This window comes from Armigeres subalbatus, chromosome 3, assembly GCF_024139115.2.
Source record: "Armigeres subalbatus isolate Guangzhou_Male chromosome 3, GZ_Asu_2, whole genome shotgun sequence".
Taxonomy (NCBI): Eukaryota; Metazoa; Arthropoda; class Insecta; order Diptera; family Culicidae; genus Armigeres; species Armigeres subalbatus.
This window is the reverse complement of record NC_085141.1, coordinates 152859598-152879227: the sequence shown is the minus strand read 5'-3', so window position 1 is coordinate 152879227 and position 19630 is coordinate 152859598. Positions and strand designations below refer to the sequence as shown.

At 37.4% G+C, this 19630-nt stretch overlaps 2 protein-coding genes across 2 annotated transcripts; both read left to right on the top strand.

Moving 5' to 3' along the window:
* Positions 1 to 5248: 5248 nt before the first annotated feature.
* On the top strand, positions 5249 to 6286 carry LOC134227937 (uncharacterized). The gene is made up of 4 exons (XM_062709648.1): positions 5249 to 5534; positions 5596 to 5793; positions 5874 to 5957; positions 6017 to 6286. The coding sequence occupies exons 1-4, from the start codon at positions 5412 to 5414 to the stop codon at positions 6188 to 6190; spliced, it is 579 nt and encodes a 192-aa protein (XP_062565632.1). The 5' UTR covers positions 5249 to 5411; the 3' UTR covers positions 6191 to 6286.
* Positions 6287 to 12090: 5804 nt separating this feature from the next.
* LOC134219605 (uncharacterized) lies at positions 12091 to 13153 on the top strand. The gene is made up of 3 exons (XM_062698391.1): positions 12091 to 12244; positions 12309 to 12596; positions 12656 to 13153. Exons 1-3 carry the CDS (start codon positions 12140 to 12142, stop codon positions 12899 to 12901), a joined length of 639 nt encoding a protein of 212 aa, XP_062554375.1. The 5' UTR covers positions 12091 to 12139; the 3' UTR covers positions 12902 to 13153.
* The last annotated feature ends 6477 nt before the right edge of the window (positions 13154 to 19630 follow it).

Genomic DNA, 19630 nt, shown 5'->3' with positions numbered 1-19630 from the left:
GGATCTTCGGGAAAAAACAATGATTTTTCTTAAGAAAATTATTTTGAGCTTTTTAGTGGAATGTCTTGACATATACGTAATTGCCTTGACATATACGTATTTCGACCTCAACAGTAAGGTCGTCTTCAGTGTCTCGTACCTGACTCGACTGACTCGACCGCATTCCCGACGAATGCAACTTGTTACGAGTAAATCGAATAATGCTAAGTTCCAAAAAGTGTGTCTGTGTCTGAACAAATGTTGGCAGCACCCTCTCAGACTTGAATGAAACTTTCTGGACATGTAAACTTTGTTACAAAAAGCCACTTTGCATACATAGTTTTTAAATAAAAATATTGTAAAAATTTCAAAATTTCTAACAAAAACTGTCTGTTTTCATCCGAAATTAAACCAGAAATTAAATTAAACCGAAATTAAACTAGTAATCATTTCAGAACATATGAAACTTTATTTGTAATGGGATTTTGCTTATATTAGCAACTGAACATAGTATTTAAAAAATCAAGGAAGGGAATTCCTGAAGAAAATCCTGAAAGAACTTCCGGAGAAACTTTCAGAGGAATTACTGGAGGAACTTCCGGAGTCACTTGTGGCGTTGCTCATGCGGTTTATCCAAAATGAACTTCCACGTGACGATTACCTTTATAAGTACTTGTGCTGTGATGTAAGCTGATTTGGATCAAAGATATATGTTTGATCGCAGTTTTTAGTGTAGGCTTTTTTTTTTATTTTAGGAAGAACCTCCGAACAACGAGACCACTACGAGGAAGCTCACAAAAAAGATGACGAAGGGAAATCGTCACCGGAATTCCTGGAGAAATTTCCGGAGGAATTCCTGGATGAACTTCCGGAGGAATTCCTTGAGAAACTTCTGGAGCGATTTCTGGAAGAGCTTCCGGAGGGATTCCTCAAAGCTCCAAAGGAATTTTTGGATGAACTGCCGGAGGGATTCCTGATAAATTCCTTGAGCAATTTCCAGAGAAATTCCTGGAAGAGTGCTCAAAAATTAGGCTGACCAGATCATATCGGTGAAAAAACGGGACAAACGCACATGCAAAACGGGACATGTCAAAAACTTGTCAAAAACCAAGTGACAAAACTCAGAGTAGTGGAAATTTCAATGGGCTTAATTTTCATTTTCCGTGTAAGAGGTTGGGGAAAATTTTTAGAGTGAATCATTAGCATAGCATAAATACGGTGTACTTCGTAGATTGGACACTAGTGATACTTATGTTTTTCTTTTGAAATCCTTATTCAGATTCCTATCAGAAATCAAGGTGGGTGTCATCCTTGATTTCAATCTAGGATAAAAATCACAAAAGCATGAGGATTACTACTCCTGGCCACGCCCATCTTCACCGTAACATGGGAGGGGAAGGAAGTGTTGATGTAGTACTTACTTAATAAGAGGCCCCCGACTCAGCGACACCCTTATAAGTACCACGGATTTGGTTATTGGGGAAGGAATTCGTTGGGTCAGGATTTGCCTGTAGCTGACAATGTGACCGTGGTAGATCTTACACCGTAACACACCACGCAAAGGTGTCTACCCAGCGTTACGGGGAGAAAATTTTTAGAGTGAATCATTCACCAAAAAGATAGGTATTTTAGTTACCAGATAAAGATTGTCGCTTCGGTTCCCTTTGTTCTGCTGTCCAAAACATGTGTGGTACCTAACTGACAAATCGTATGTATTTTTCCTTCATTGACACTTAGATTCCCTATCCTCGCCAGCAAAAGATGTTCCGGACAGCGACGTAACTAAAATATCTTTTATTCACCACCATAACCTTCTAATGTATTGAAGAAAAAATGCTTTACTACCTACAAATATTTCACTTTTCGAAGGGGAGCGTATAAAAACACGAAGAACAAAAATTACACATTTTTCAATATTTAAAAAAAATGGACTTTTGAAATTTTATTTTATTCCACTCTTAAACATGCATTACGGATTTCATTACTGACTAATATCAAAAACTTTTCCAATTTTAAATAATTGAAAATTACAAAAAAAAATAGTCAAAGTACCTTGCCTAAAGCTGGTCTGGGCATTAAAGGCTACCTTACACCTCGGGAAAATTTTCCGCCGGATTTTGGTCCCTGTGCATTTTAAATGGGGTCGGGATTTTGATTTTCCGTGCCCAAATACCGAAAACATCGCATCTTAAGGTAGCCTCACACCTCGGGAATTCGATCCGCGGATTTTTTCCCCATGCATTTTTACATATGCGATGTTTTCGGGATTTGGACACGGCAAATCAAAATCCCAGCCCCCTTTAAAATACACGGGGACCAAATTCCGGCGGAAAATTTTCCCGAGGTATAAGGCAGCCTTTAGAGAGATAAGAAAAAATATTTTAGGTAATAAATGAGACAAATGAGACATAAGACAAATGCGAAACGAGCAATAGAGTGGGATTATTGATTTCCCGTGCCAAAACCCTTTTTCATGAATAAAAGTAAGATGATGACAATGGATCGATCGCCGCGATTTTATGTGTCGGTTGCTAATCGATTGATTTTCGGCGAGAAATAAAACAAATGTTTGCCAGATTGTACTGACATTTCGGTCGATTCACTGGCCTTTGACCATCTTCTGCGGACTCTAAAATACGCATATATATTGTCAAGAAAACATAAATAACATAAAATAATCACTCACAAACTTCCTGCCGCTTCCTTACTCTAAGACGGCCATTACTACTACTTGTTGTTTACATCTACTCTTATTGTTACGTACTGCTATTGGGGATTTTAAGCTTCGTTATAATTGAGTTATAGGTGGTTTTAAAATTCATTGCATCTTTTTGTTTGTTCACAACTTCATCGTCCCCTCTAATTTTAATGTTAAATGTTTCTGCTGTCAATCTTTTGTAACTATTACTAACTTGGTCAAGTATTTTTGTTTTGTCGATGTCGAAAATATGCCCCTCTTCTATAGTGCGATAAACCAGTTCCAGAAATGTTTTTTGTTTTTACATTGTACTTGGGTTGTCCTAGACGTTTGGTTAAGAACTGACTAGTTTCCCCAATGTATGATTTGTTGCATGCACCGCACGAGACTTCATACACCACATTAGTATTTTTGTTTTTTGGTATTGGGTCTTTAGTTTTTGTACAAAAAATACTTGACCATATTAGTAATAGTTACAAAAGATTGACAGCAGAAACGTTTTACATTAAAATTAGAGGGGACGATGAAGTTGTGAACAAACAAAAAGACGCAATGAATTTTAAAACCGATAAAAATAATAATATATAAAGGTAAAGATAATAAGATAAAAAAATTAAAGTGTATAAATAACTAGTAGTAGTAATGGCCGTCTTAGAGTAAGGAAGCGGCAGAAGATTGTTGTCATTGACTGATAAAAACTTTAAGAAAAGTCGATTCATGGATAATACATAACGGCATAGATAGCATTCTTTTAAAAGCAAAATTAATAACATAACATCTCACACTTTTTCGATGGGTTTCGTCCATTTTCTTTGTATTTGCTTTTGGAATCTTTTGGAAGAATCAATGAAAAAATGGGACAAATTGAGGTTTTTCTAGATTACGACGGGACAGCATGATAAGGTCTTAAAAACGGGACTGTCCAGTTAAATACGGTACGTATGGTCAGCCTATCAAAAATATTCCTAGAAGAATTGCCAAAGGAACTCATCACAAAGGAACTCCTTGGAAAAAAATTATGGTGGAATGCCTGAAAGATTTCACTGAGGAACTCCGGGAAGATATCGTCAAGGAATGCATACAAGAATTCAAGAAAGAATTTCTGGCAGAATTCCCGAGGGAAATACATGTCCAGAAAGTTTCATTCAAATTTGAGAGGGTGTTGCCAGCCGCATATACGAGTTGGCGCGAAATCCCTCGCCTACAAAATTTTTACACATCACACACACATACATAAAAATACATACATAAAAAGGAAAAAAAAACGACTTTAACGTTACTCAGATTTGCCGTATAAAGTTTAAAAGTTATGCAGGATGCCCCACAACCGGAGATATTACCCTACTAAATACATAGCATTACGTTTATACATTTCAGAATTTTTTCTTCTCCAATTGGCTTAGTGAGGGTTTCCGGTAGCCTTGTGAGCAAAGGCGTGGGATTGCCAATCCGGAGATGGCGAGTTCGATTCTCGTTCCGGTCTAGGATGTTTTCGAGTTGAACACTTTCTTGACAACCTGGGCATAGTGTATCCATTGTACTTGCCACACAAGATACATTCTTATGCAATGGCGGAAAAGCTTTCAATTAATAGCTGAGAAAATACTAATAGAATACTAAGTTGAAATGCATGCCAAGTTCCAGTTGGAATGTAGAGCCACAGACAAACAGACATAACATATTGAACATTCACCCATCAAATTCATCGTCGTCCAAACACAAACGACATCTGTTAATTTCAGTTAGTTGGGCAAATCACAAACCAGATGGTGATAGTGAGTAAACGTCAAGCTCGAGCAAACCCGATGCGCGCGCCACGAGTGATCGATTGGCCAATTAATGATTATTTGAATCGACCAGTAAATCAGTGAACGATGGAAATTTGACGAGTGTTATGTCTGTTTGTCTGTGGTAGAGCCATTGAAGAAGAATTGGCTTTGTGAGCAAAGGCGTAGAATTGCCAATCCGGAGATACCGAGTTCGATTCTTAGTCCGGTCTAGGATGTTTTCGGGTGTACTTGCTGTTCAAGATATTAAGGCGTAGCCCAAGGTGAGTTTAATCGGTATTACCTGTCACTGGTCGAGTCCGACACTCCAGTACACTCCCGTGTGATAGCTTGGCAACTACTAAGCACGTGTGCTGGGTCGTGCGTAAGCACACACACACACACACACAAGATACATACTCATACAATAGCGGACACAGAATAGCTTCCAATTAATAACTAAGGATATGCTAATAGAATACTAAGACGAGAAGCAGGTTAATTTCTAGTAAGAATGTGTAGCCTTAGAAGAAGAAGATTCTCGTCTTACCACACGGTTAAGGAGACCAGATATTCTGCATGTATGATGAAAATTGAGGTTCCTCAATTGCAGTAAATAATCATTGCATAAACTGCTCGATACAACTCGGGGTTTGTGCACATCTATACAAGACAACAAACTAAATGTTTATACAACCACAACAATTGTTGCGTCTCGGTCGTTCTAGTCGATCTCTTCGTAAATGATCGGGTTCCCTGAATTCAAATCGTTACTAACAGGCATGAGGAATTTCATGGACCGTTTGCGCATTTACAATTAAGCTTTTATGGTGTTCGGATCATATATCTAGATAGTAACTGCTATTCCATCGTAGTGTCTGCGAGCTAAAGTTATCTCCAAGTTTCTTAATAGTTTGGCCAATATTAATTAACTGAAGAGAAAAGTTAGATTCCACGCACTCAAGAGGATGGCAGGATCCGGCAACAAGCGTGACCCTGAAGACGATGAAGAAATCTCCGGGGAAGAAGATGCAGAATCCTCCGAAGACGAGTTACCAGTGAAAGAAAAACCCATGGCTAAATTTACATTGGTATGGTTCAATCTGCGACAACGATGGGTAGTAATAAACATATGTTTACCGATTATTGTAGATGCACGAGTTCATCAAGGAGACTGACAACTTCCTGGCCCGATTTGACGATTTGGTGGAAAATAGAAATCAGCAAAAAACTCTATATTTAGCACGTACGAACCCCTTGCGGGAGTCGCTTGTGGCGTTGCTTCTGCGGTTTATCCAAAATGAACTTCCACGTGACGATTACCTTTATAAGCACATTAAGTGCTGTGATGTAAGTGTTTTCTGATTTGGAACAAATATATATTTTAGAACAGGTCGCAGTTTTTAGTGTAAGCATTTGATTTATTTTAGGAAGAACCTCTAAACAACGAGGAATTTGCAGAACACTACGAGGAAGCTCACAAAAAAGATGACGAAGGGAAATCGTCACCGGAAGTAAGTGATAGGAAATAGCAAGCAACAACACACATTCTCCTTATAAAACATCATTTCAGCTGGACGCCATTTCGGCATACCATGATGTCTGCAAATTCTATATCGCCGAGGGAAAGATTGTAAACGTTGATTTGCTATTCAAATTAAGACGGCTACTGCGGAAGTCAAACACGGTGATGGGTGGAGTGATCCTCGATACGAGCGAAGCTATTGCCGCACAAATGAAGAAATAACAATTGAAGCATGTTTGAAATTAAATACGAAAAACGATATACTAAATTAATAAAGTACAGCAATCCAAATAAATATTTGCATATGTATATATGAAACTGCGTGTTTTAAATGTTTTTTCGATGATATTAGACGACTGTTCGCCTTTCCCTTTTTTGCCTTTCACGTATACTAAGTATACGTAAAGGCTATAGGATCACTCCAAAACCAAAATTTTGATAGAAGGCACGGAGACCCATAGTGTTATATACCAATCAACTCAGCTCAAAGAATTGAGGTGTGATTGTATATGTGCATATATGTATGTGCGTGTGTGTGTGTGTGTGTGTGTGTGTGTGTGTGTACAAAAAGATGTGAGACATATGTTTGTACTTAGCCTTATCCAATTTGTTTGCAAAATAGATTTTTTTTTGATAACTGCTGCAATGCATTCGAATGAATGCAAATAATTGTGAATTTATGGAAATATCTGAATCTATCTCCCTAAAGTGCAATTTCGACCTTGCTTTTCTTGATACTCTTATGTGTTTTCTTGTTTTATACTACACGAGAAAGGCACCATCACCGCTAGTTGGATTATTCTAGGTTTTTTTATACGTTACGCGTCATTCGCGTGAATACGTATTATCAATTTTTATTACGATGATGATCATGGTCGACAGTAATTCTCAATGCTTTTTGTTGGACGATACTTTTCGAACATTTTCCACAAGGAATATGTCTATCCGTTTGCATATTATATGCATACCGTCGCACATAGGAGTACGTAGTGTAAAAGCGTGGCCAAAACTATGTCAACTATTTGTCGTCTTTAAATGCATACAATAAGCAGTAGAGCGTGTTCTTTTTTGTTTTTGTGCTTTTTGTATTGGTGTAGCAGTGATATATTACCACTGGCGGGGTCAGTTATTGTTATTTGATAGAGCACCACTTGACACAAGACCGTTGCCTTTGAGAACTACAGCTTGCTTGCGACGAGTGGTGCCCACCTCTGACTCCGCCAATGAGTATGATTTTTATGATGATCATTCTTTAATTATCTCATCATCAAAATCAAAATCTCATTTTTTTAGCAAACTTCCCTATCTATATAATAAAAATGAAATGGTCTGTGTTCGTATCCGCATAACGCGAAAACGGCTGGATGGATTTTCTTCATTCCTTCTGCAGATATGTTCATTATAGTTACCGACGGGTTTATATGATATTTCCTCATTGGGAAATCATTAGTAAAGATGAATAAATCGTGAAAACTGAAATTAGGAATCGTACGGAAACTTTGCATGGACGCGCATTTTTGCCTACTACGCAGGACAACGTCTGCCGGGTCAACTAGTATTCAAATAAAAACAAGTCACGATCGCGTGAGGATGCGTGAAATGTTTTACTTGGAGCTTATTAACCTTTTGTCTGTGCTTTGGGGTCAATATTACTCCAGGCCACTTTGAAAGGCTGCCATTTTTTTAGTTTTCAACCGATTCTCCTAATTTTTGGTAATTTAGTAAAACTCGCCGCCATAAAACTCGATCTGTCTCTTTTCGCTTGAAAAATCTTGAAAATAAGAGCTACAGTGTTCTTTTATTAGAGAACTTACGTTGTCTGTGGTCTAGGGTCATATTGACCCGAAATTGAAATCGTTATAACTTTCTTATTGTTCGCCCAATTTTGGATTTCTTGGGCTGTTTCGAGATATAATTTAATCATCTTTCAGGACGTTATCTAAGATTGATCATAGGCGGTTACCTCGAGGGAAGGAGTTTCCGTGAAAAAGGATACAAAAACGGTGATTTTTTATGCTTATTTTGCTTTTATCTGAAAATCCTACTCATTTTTAGCTGCAGCTTTTCAAAAAGATTATGCAGGCAGGTGTGTACTGACATGAGGCATTGATTAGTTTAGAACTTGTCCGCTCTGGCATATATGAAATCATTAATTTAGACTAATCCGAGATAGACGAATTTTCCATAGCTCTACGCGGTCTATACTCTACGTATGCCGCCCTGAAATCAATGAACACATGGTGCGTTGGGACCTGGAATTCACGGCATTTTTGAAGGATTTGCCGTACAGAAAAATCTGATCCGTTGTCGAGCGCCCATCAACGAAGTCGGCTTGATAACTTCCCACCAACTCATTCACCAATGGTGACAGACGACGGAAGATGATCTGGGATATCACTTTGTAGGCGGCATTAAGGATGGTGATCGCTTGAAAATTCTCACATTCCAGCTTGCCCCCTTCTTGTAGATGGGGCATATAACCCCTTCCTTCCACTCCTCCGGTAGCTGTTCAGTTTCCCAGATTCTGACTATCAGTTTGTGCAGGCAAGTGGCCAGCTTTTCCGGGCCCATCTTGATAAGCTTAGCTCCGATACCATCTTTACCAGCTGCTTTATTAGTCTTTAGCTGTTGGATGGCATCCTTAACTTCCCTCAAGGTGGGGACCGATTGACTTCTATCGTCCGCTGAACTGACGTAGTCATCTCCTCCGCTGCTTTGACTTTCACTGCCTGTACTCTCAGCGCCATTTAAATGTTCCCCGTAGTGCTGCTTCCACCTTTCGATCACCACACGTTCGTCCGTCAAGATGCTCCCATTCTTATTCCTTCACATTTCGGCTCGCAGCACGAAGCCTTTGCGGGATGCGTTGAGCTTCTGATAGAACTTGCGTGTTTCTTGAGAACGGCACAGCTGTTCCATCTCATCGCACTCCGCTTCTTCCAGGTTTCGTTTCTTCTCTTTGAGAAGCCGGGTCTGCTGTCTCCGCTTCCGTCTATAACGTTCCACCTTCTGTCGGGTAACTTGCTGCAGCGCGACCGCCCGCGCTGCGTCCTTCTCCTCCAGAAACTGTCTGCACTCTTCGTCGAACCAATCGTTCCGTCGACTTTGTCCCACATACCCGACGTTGTTCTCCGCTGCGTCGTTAATGGCTGCTTTGACTGTATTCCAGCAGTCCTCAAGAGGGGACCCATCGAACTCACCCTCCTCCGGCAACGCTGCCTCGAGATGCTGCGCGTATGCAGTGGCGATATCAGGTTGCTTCAGTTTAACATCACCAGATAGTGGTCAGAGTCGATTGTGATTCTGTCTGTAGTGGTGATCTCCAGGTATACCGATACGGAAGGATGTATTGGAAGTAGGTGCTGTGTATGGCCATATTCTTGGAGGCAGCGAAATCAATTAGTCGTAGGCCGTTTTCGTTCGTCAGCCGGTGGGCGCTGAACTTCCCAATAGTCGGTCTAAACTCCTCCTCTTGGCAAACCTGAGCGTTCAAATCTCCTATGATGATTTTGACGTCGTGGCTTGGGCAGCTGTCGGGGAGTATTCGTGTGCTCCTGGTGAAGTTGAGGGATTTGCAGTTCCACGAACCGAGTTTCCAATCGCAAGTCCCTTTTCGTCACAGTGGTCTTCGCCGATGGTTCCGGTCCGTACTCTCTTGTTGATTATTTGTTGCGTATGTCTTTTTAAAGGCTGGCTTGCAGGGCCTTACACCAAACCCCCTAAATTTCCGAGGGCCATTCCTCCTTATTTTCGGTGGACCATGGTACACAGTTTCACTTCGAGTCTCGCATTCGGACGATGATTAGCCGCCCCTAACGTGGAGAACAGATGCTGTTGTGAGCCACTCCTAACATGGAGAACAGACGCTCAGTAAGATTTGCACCTCCAGAGAGGAGAAGTCAACACCCCCCCCCCATTCCCTGTCAGCATACAACCATAGTTTCCACCGGGGTTGGTTACCCGATCTTCCCTAAGGTTACTCGTATCCCGGCCAGCGCCTCGAGGAGGTAGGGAAATGAGTTGCTGGGTAAGAGGCTAAGAACCACGAGATGGGGTCTATTTTATTCCTTCAGGTACGCAAAGTACCAACGGTAGGCTTTACCCAGCATATATATATATAAATATATTAAAACAAGATATGTTTTATTATTTTGGATTTTTATAATTTTCAGTTATTTTAACTACTAATTGTACACAATTTAAAACAGGACCTGTTACAAAAAAGCATATAAATGAATAACACGATCCGTTTTAAATCTGTTACTATACTCTAGCCCGACTAGACATTAGTTGAAAAAAAAAAGTTGAATTCTGGTGCCTTTTTCTGTATATTATAATTAGGTTTTTTAATTTTGAAAAATATGATGATTTTCCTATTCATTCGAAAGAATGCCTTTTTCTGAGCTGCAGCATATTTTTTTCACACTCGTTGACCATAAATTTGACATTTAAAATCAATATTTAAAGTTTTTTTTTGTAAATTTGAATGATTGGCACATGCTCACTGGTTGACAGCCCACAGTAAAATAAAGTTAGGGTGTTCAGTACGCGAAACTATTAAGTTTTTCAAAATGAATTATTGGCAGTGGTTGATTTTCTACCCGTTGCTGTCACATCCAGGCGCTATAGTATATGCGCAAAATAGCCAAGTTAACCGCCAGAAATTTGTATGGCGAAAATCATCTAACGCCTTTTCATGAAAAACTATTTGGTACTGATTATGTAGGAAGGTGTCCGCTACCATGCCTACCAAATATTTTTTTGATGAAAGTGCTTAATTTTGAGAAATCGAACCTTAGATGCCTTTCGCCATATTGATTTCAGAAAGTTAACTCCTAGTGTGCCGCTGTAAGCATGCTCAAAGCAGGCGATTCATTGATGCAAAATAGTTCCCGTGCAACTGAATTCGTGAAATTTTGGATTTTGGCTCAGCTTTTATAATAGATTCAAGATATGCAACAAACAAAATTATCACTGGAGAATCTCGCTTAAAATAACGTGCCGCACGCTAATCTGACTCGACTTAAATTTGGGTAAGTTTTCAGAAAATTTGGCTCATGATAAATATTTAATTTGTGACCTTCTTATAAAATTTGGGTCATGCATGCAAATAGGCATAACACATTTGAAACATTTTGCAAAACAATATCAAAATATGTAAAAGGTTAATACAACGTGGCCATCATTTTAAATCTAATTTGTAATCAGCGTCAGAACCGGATAAAAACTTTTGTAATTTAACTAATTTTCCAAACTTAAAGATAAATGCCAACGCCGGAAATCTTGTTCTTAGATTGCATTAAAATCGAATCGCGAGTGCCCCCATGTGGAATCTATTTGACGTATGCTTTATATTTGCTATCAATGAAATCGATAGAGTTTCTTACCCCATTCCCGGCCTAACATTCGTACGACTGCATTATTTAATTGATAATAAATATCAGGAAGCAACTTTTCCTGAATTTTGTGGACCAAGTAATACTGCAATGGGGTTCATATCTGCTTAAAAAATAGCTATTCTTGCAAAACATCGTTTGAAAAAGATTTTATTTGATTTCAATTAACGTATTTCAATCACAGCGATTGCTTTTCCGGCATAGTTCAATTCAATTCACGGTTTTCACTCAATCTCTCAAGATCTTAATGTAATGTAAACTTAATGTAAACGAAAATATACACGCTCAACGAAAACGTGATGGCAGGTGGTATTATTCATAATAATTTTTATTTTGTTAAGGAAATATTTTCAATCATCCAATTTTTTTTCCAAACACTTAAAAACCATATTTTTTCGCCTTTTGAAATCGAAAGAATCATAAATAACATGTTAGCGTAAACATATTAGACATGGGGTGGAGTGAGGCTATAAAAGAATTGCAACAATCCTTTTTGGATGGAAGTACAACTCTTGTGTTTTGCAATTTGTTGCATAAATAACTAAAAGAAGATTTATTAATTGGATTAGCAAACGTAGTTTTACAAACTTTAACAAATTAAAATAATGATTACTGAAAACCCGTTTTAATAAGCCAAAAATAGCGATCAGTAAACACATGCAGTGTGGAACACACGAAAGCAGTATCCCGAAACGGTCACTTTCCGCTCGTAATCAACTAAAATAGAGTCTTTGTTCAATTCATTCCCAAATCCATTTAGCTAGAAGTGCTTTTAATGTCAATACTCAGATCAATTCAAGCTACTGGCACTTTCAAAATGGTTCAACACGGTGGCCACTATCGGAAACGAACTCTGGACTACAGCGATAAATATCGTAATGTAATATGAATGAATTTCAATTAGATTGTTTCATTTTGAGATACTCTACCATAACACTTTACAGCTAGCAAAGTTCACAACCGATGTGGAGCACTTCCTGGAGGAGTACGACACGATTGTCGAATACCGGCAGATTTATCGCCGTGATTATGCACGACACCTCAGAGAAATCAGATCTAACTTGCAACTGCTCATAACAAAATTACATCTAATTGGGGCCGCTGGTTGCCGCAATCAACTTTACTGGGAGCTATTCTGCTGCGGAACTCTTTTCGAAAATCTCAACGAGCTAAGGGAGCATTACTTTCGTTTCCATAATACTCCTCGTTTGTTGCATCCAAATATTGTTGAAGTTTGTTCAATGTATGATTTACTTCGAAAACTACAGTTGATGTTCGAATTTTATTTTAGCTGGAATCAGGCCACGGAAAACTGGAGCATTTTAGAAGACGGCTGCAGGAATACCTCAATTATGGGACAGAATATACTGCGGTTTTGTTGGTGAACCTCCAAAAAATTTTGAAAAATGTGAATCACACTATTCAGGTAGACGATATGCGAAACGATGAAGGGTTTTCTAAAACGGACCAACAAATATTCAAATGGAGAGAATTCGCACCAAAAATAATACGTTTCCACACAACAATAAAGTCATGAGACAATATTATGTCTCATTATTGAATTACTGAATATGTCAACAACATATTAAAAAAACAACATATTAAAAAATGATACATGTTAGTATTATTGTTATATGTATTTATGGCTCTTTACCATTATCATGACATTCGTGTCGGAAATGATACATGTGTGTGTAACATAATCATACATAAAAGTATAAAAGTAGAATATATAAAAAATGTTTTCATCCGGAACATTCAAATAATAAAATAGTTGTGTTTATTCTGCGTCGCGTATGAGGTAATGCGTTTCGGGTGAACTGCCCATGATTTCATAGTTGACGTAACAACCAGCAGCATCGATGTTGGGAAAACGCATTTTTATTAATTTTACCCGAATCATCATATTAATCAACAAAATACATGAACTAATCTGTCTAAATGGACAATATTAGTAGTTATTTGAAGGCCGCGAGGAATTAATTATTATTCCTTTGATTGAAGTGGTCAAAATATGCATACGACGGTTTATGCGATCAAACGAACGTTTTGTGAAATGTTTGTTCCCATAACATGGCGTAAAAACCAGGCTACTATGTGTGGTTATATAGCGCTAAAGAATAATATTGTAGTTAGCTCCAACGATTATATTGATTGAAGAAGGGAAATATTTTGAAAAGTTCGAGTTTCCAGGAAAGGTTTTTCGGATAGCTCTTTCCGTGAAAATTAAAATTATGTGGTATAGATAAAATTATGTGTGTAAGAGTTCGTGTTGCAAACAATTTAATCAGTACCGTACGGGAATTTTTGCTCAGCATTAGAATGGTTATGTAACAAGTGTGCAAGCAGTTACCGTTTTCATGTATTGGCCAAAGCCCTCGTTCCAACCAAATTTAAAGCAAACATGGTTCCAATCCCTATTTTAAAATACCCGAGTATTTTAAGTGAGGTTATCAGTTAATGGTATTTGGAAGAAGTGTTTAATATCTCGAGCTATTAGTTTGTTTTTATCCATAACACATCTGGATATTTAAATAACACTTCGGTGCATTTTGTTGTTGATATTTTTGCCTGCTCTTTTTAATCTTACATCAAAGTCCATATCATGTTTTACAATTCAGTTCTGTCCGGGTGAGGTAATAAAAAACATGAATAAAAATTGCATTGTAATTGTAAAAACTAAAATAACAGCCGTGGAATATATTAGGATCCTTCCCGGTAAATGGGCTTGAAATATACATACCAATACCACCGACAATATTGTCGGTGCCAATACTATCAAGCTTAGGTACAAATAAAAAGCCATTTAACACGCACTAATTCTTATGTGTTAAGCAGACCTCTCCTGCCACGCAAAAAATGATGCTAGATTTTGGTTCTGATATGTACTTTTAGTAAATACCCATAAATTACTACACTTTAGATGAGGAATGGGGATTTAGATTTCCCATACACAATTTTGATATGCTTCTAAAAAAGGTGTGACACAAATGGCTAATCATTGCGTTACATAATTAATGGATTTTCATTCTTCTTTTATAGTATAATATCCTTTTGAATGATCGGGATTGTCTTAAATCAAAACTTTTGGCGACAATATTTAGCAAACAAAAATTTTAGCAAACAGTTAATATATTGAAGATCTATCTAAAGTTATGCCACCAGACGGCTTGCTTATTTTGGTTATTACGACAAGTAGTCAAAAACAGGAATAATTGTGCACAATCTCTCGAAATTTGTAAAAGCCGTAAAGGTAGGGAATAATAATATGTTGCTTCAAATGAATTTGGTAACAAATGCTCCTGATATTGTACCAAAAAGTTTTGGTTAATTTTGTGTAAATTTATACTTATATGAAATTTGAGAATATATTCTCAGAATTTTTCATTTATAAACAAACACGCACTGATTATCAATCATGACAAGATGCGATTTTGCACACAATTAGTAGGTTAATAATTTTTGCTGGTATCTCCTATGCTAGTGATATTAACTGAATGAGATAAGATTGTTTAAATAGTATTATATATGATTAACAAAATGAATTAAACATTGTTTGCTTTCATCTATAGAGCAAATCTGTATCCCCTCTCCGCCCAGGAAAAGGCTACCATCCACATTTGTGTTCCAGATTCGGTTTTATTACAGCAATGTTATAAAGTTTAGCACATCAATCCGCCATGGACCCAAAAATATGCATGCAAATGAAATGCATGGAAGTTTCAAGTAGAAAAAAATATGGTAATTTGGAATGGAGGTTGATATTGGATTTGACAAATTAATCCTTAGCTGACCCATAACAGTGTGGGGAGTGTATTATCTTCGAATTATTGATTTTTTTTTTAGCTTATTTTATTTGCTAATTATCTAATACATGCATTCATCTCTTAGACTAGGTGTTCCGTGTTTTCTTAACACTATCATTTTTATTTGCTATGTTACGTTTTTAGTTATTATTAATACATTTCAATTGCCTCTGGCAGTTAGGATTTTTCCTCTGGTTTTATTGAACCATGTAGTAATTACAATGTTTTCAACTAAAATTAAACTTAACCTAACTTATACTAAGGATACAAGGAGCTAATCGTTGCAATAGAATATTGCAACGATTTTTGTCTTGAGTTGGAAATTATTTTGTTGGACATTTGTTTGTTGCTTCTTTCTGGTATTGCAGCAGTTGATGCACAGCATACAACATGGCTGATCTAAAAATTTGTTTGTAAATCAAAAGTTTGTTCATAAGACATAGTTTTGATTTTCTGTGTATAAGTGGATATAGACACTTAATATATTTGTTACATTTGGCTTGAATGCCTTCAAAGTGATTTAAAAGTTAATTTTTGTTCTAGCAGAAATCCTAAATATTTAGCTTCGCTAGACCAATTAATTGGAATCCCATTCATAGTGACAATATGTCTGCTAGAAGGTTTCAGGTTTGGAAGCATTCGGGATAATTTTCCATTTTTGCAAGTAAGTGGAGAAAATATCCAAACTTTTTTGCAATCTACTACAAATGACACGAAAGCTTCGCAATAATGGGCCCAATATACAGCCTTGGGGAACACCAGCTCTTACAGGTAATCTATCAGATTTAGTTTCTGATTATTATTCTGTTCTGATAGTTTACCTAATTCTGATAGTTTACCTGCTGTGAGCGATCTGATAAATAAATTTGGATCAGTTTAATAATGTACAGAGGAAAATTAAAATTCAACAATTTTACAATCAAACCTTCATGCCAAACACTGTCAAATGCTTTCTGTATATCAAGAAGAGCAACTCCAGTCGAACATTCTTTAGATTTGTTGAGCCGAATTAAATTCGTAACTCTTAATAACTTATGGGTGGTTGAATGCCCATGGCGAAAACCAAATTGCACATCAGCGAAAATAGAATTGTCATTAATATGAGCCATCATTCTATTTAAAATAATCTTTTCAGACAGTTTGCTTATTGAAGAAAGCAAACTGATTGGGCGATAACTAGAAGCCTCAGCTGGATTTTTGTCCGGCTTCAAAATTGGAACAATTTTGGCGATTTTCCATTTATCTGGGAAGTATGCCAATTGAAAACATTTGTTAAATAAATTAACCAAAAAGGATAAAGAGCTCTCAGGAAGTTTTTTGATAATTATGTAGAAAATACTATCATCACCCGGTGCTTTCATATTTTTAAATTTTCTAGTAATAGATCTCACTTCATCCAAATTAGTTCCCAACGAAGGGTCAAAACATTCTCTTGATTGAGAATGTCTTCGAAGCTCCGTTTAACCTGATCCTCAATTGGACAAGTGAGACCTAGACTAAAATTATGGGCACTCTCGAACTGCTGAGCAAGCTTTTGAGCCTTTTCGCCATTTGTTAATAAAATATTATTTCCCTCTTTAAGCCTTTTCGCTGGAATTGGCTTTTGAGGTTTTTTTTAAGAATTTTCGTTAATTTCCAGAAGGGTTTCGAACTGGGATCCAACTTCGAGACATTATTCTCAAAATTGATATTTCTCAGAATAGCGAAACGTTTTTTAATTTCATTTTGCAAATCTCGCTAAAAACTTTCAACGCGAGATCGCGAGTTCTTTGGTATTGCCTTCGCCTCACATTTTTAAGACGGATCAGTAGCTGAAGATCGTCATCAATAATAATGGAGTTGAATTTAATTTCACATTTAGGAATTGCAATGCCTCTAGCTTCGACAATTAAATTTGTCAAAGATACGAGAGCATTATCAATATCACTTTTGGTATAGAGAGGAATATCAACATCAAAATTCCTATCGATATACGTTTTATATAAATCCCAATCAGCTCTATGATAATTAAAAGTAGAGCTGATTGGATTATAAATGGCTTCTTGTGAGATTTCAAACGTCACAGGAAGGTGATCAGAGTCAAAATCAGCATGAGTTACCAATTGGCCACACTGCTGAATCCGTTAAAACTAAATCAATTGTAGAAGGATTTCGACTGGAAGAAAAACAAGTTGGCCCATTGGGATATTGAATAGTATAATATCCCGCAGAACAATCTTCGAATAAAATTTTACCATTGGAATTGCTTTGAGCATTATTCCATGAACGATGTTTGGCATTAAAGTCACCAATTATGAAAAATTTGGATTGGTTGCGATCCGAGTTAGAATTTGAAGATCAGCTCTCAACAAATTCCTTTGCTACCCATTGCACTGGAAAGGCAAGTAGGCAGCAATAAAAGAGAGTTGTCCAAAATTAGTTTCAACAGAAACTCCCAAGGATTCAAAAACTTTGGCTTCAAATGAAGAATATAATTTATGTTTGATACGTCTATTAATGACAATGGCGATCCCACTACATGCGCTGTCAAGACGATCATTTCGGTAAATAAAATAATTTGGATCTCTTTTAATGAAAAGATCATGCTTTAAATATGTTTCAGTTATAATGGCAATGTGGACATTATGAACAGATAGGAAGTTGAATAATTCATCTTCCTTACCCTTTAAAGAGCGGGCATTCCAATTTAAAGTTTTTAAAGAATTATTTGGATCCATTAAAACGAAGTCCAATAACATTTTTTTGAGTAAATTTGATACCGACCTAAACAGCCTCAGTATTTGTTTTGAACATTGCATCAATCATGTGATGCAATTGTTCATTTAGAAAATCAAAGTCGGAAACAGACAGGCTACCTGAGTCGTCAGAACGAACGTTATTTTCCGTTGAAGAATGGGTATAAAAATCATTCATCGTCGTCGGTAAATTTTCAGAAATGAAATTTTGCCTGCCTGCAGCGATGCTTGCATAAGTGGGCGTTTTTGAGAAATAAGAATTCGACGAACTGCTCGTTACTCGGTGAGAGGTATTGCGATATTTGAGCGTTTGAAACATGTATACCCGACGAATCAGCGAATTACCCGCTTCTCAGTTAAATACTGAAGAAGACGTTTGCGATCGTCAAAGGATCCCGGAAAAACGCGGCAGTCACCCTTCCTGGCAATCTGGAATGAAACCTTGAACCCTGAAGGTTACTCAAAATCTCATTCCTAAAGCCAGAAAACTCGGTAACAGATACCAAAATTGGCGGAATCCTTTGCTTTATCACATGAATCGAATCACCAGGGCTAGAGGTAGATTCGATTTGCTCAATTTCGTCATAAATCAAATCGAACTGATTGCTCAGTTCGATAGGAGAAGAATTATTTCCAATGCGAGATTTAGAAGGAATATCTGAAGTCTCCAGCTTTCTTCTATTTTTCCGCGCTTTGGCAGGACGGTCTTGAAACCTAGAAGAAAGTGGAGAATTCAGAGACTCACCCTTCCTCTTGTGTTTATTAATACTTATTGCTTAGTGTGGAGACGTGACCTTCTATGAGTTTTTTTTCCAGAACGGTGTCCCTGCAGGATTACCACCGTTTGTCGGAATTTTACTTCCGCAAACGGGTCCAGCGTAAAACGAAGGCACGGGTCCTTGCAAAGATCGTAACGGGATCAGCGGGTACAAATAGCTCTGAGAAGCACTGTTGAAATTAAAATAGCTTTGGGTAGTATTAAAAACTTCCTTCAGCAAAGAGAGAAAAGAACTGCACACCATGAAAGCACTATGCGGCTCTGATCGAATTATTGATTAATTTGGGTGCAGAGCCATCTTAGACTAACATTAACTCCCGTGACCCTATGTACAGGATTTATTTATGTATATTACCGAAACCACATAAATGGCTATGCGTATTTGTTATGGATTCTTGACCGGCAGCCAGCATTGGGCGACAAATTAGTTTTAGTTTATGAGCTAACCATGAAACATAAGGAAAGTAAACGTCATATAAAATTACAAGCAAAGAAAAAAGCCATTTTCAACATACTCTCGAAAATCCAAAACATCAACCAATTTAGATTGAGGACTAAAAACAATAAGAGTTTCTGCATCCGATGGTCCCTGTTTTACCAAAATCGGATTATTGTATGTAAAGTTATGCTGATTTGAATATCGGCATAATTTTGCCTATCTCATCCTTTTTGCCTAACCCCTCTGCCGCTAATCGCAAGTCGAGCACATCTGTTTATTTCATCCATATACAGATGTACTCGACTTGCGGATAGCGGCAGTGTATATTTATCAAAAAGAATCTGATTTTAAGAACTTGAATTTAATTAAACCTAATTCTTTATTCCTTCCTCATTTTAAAGATGCGCGTTCCACCACTAGGTTATGCATAGTCCTAGATTTGTGGATGCTCAGGATTTTGCATACGAGACATGCTACCCTCATCAATACATAAATAAATAGTAGAATC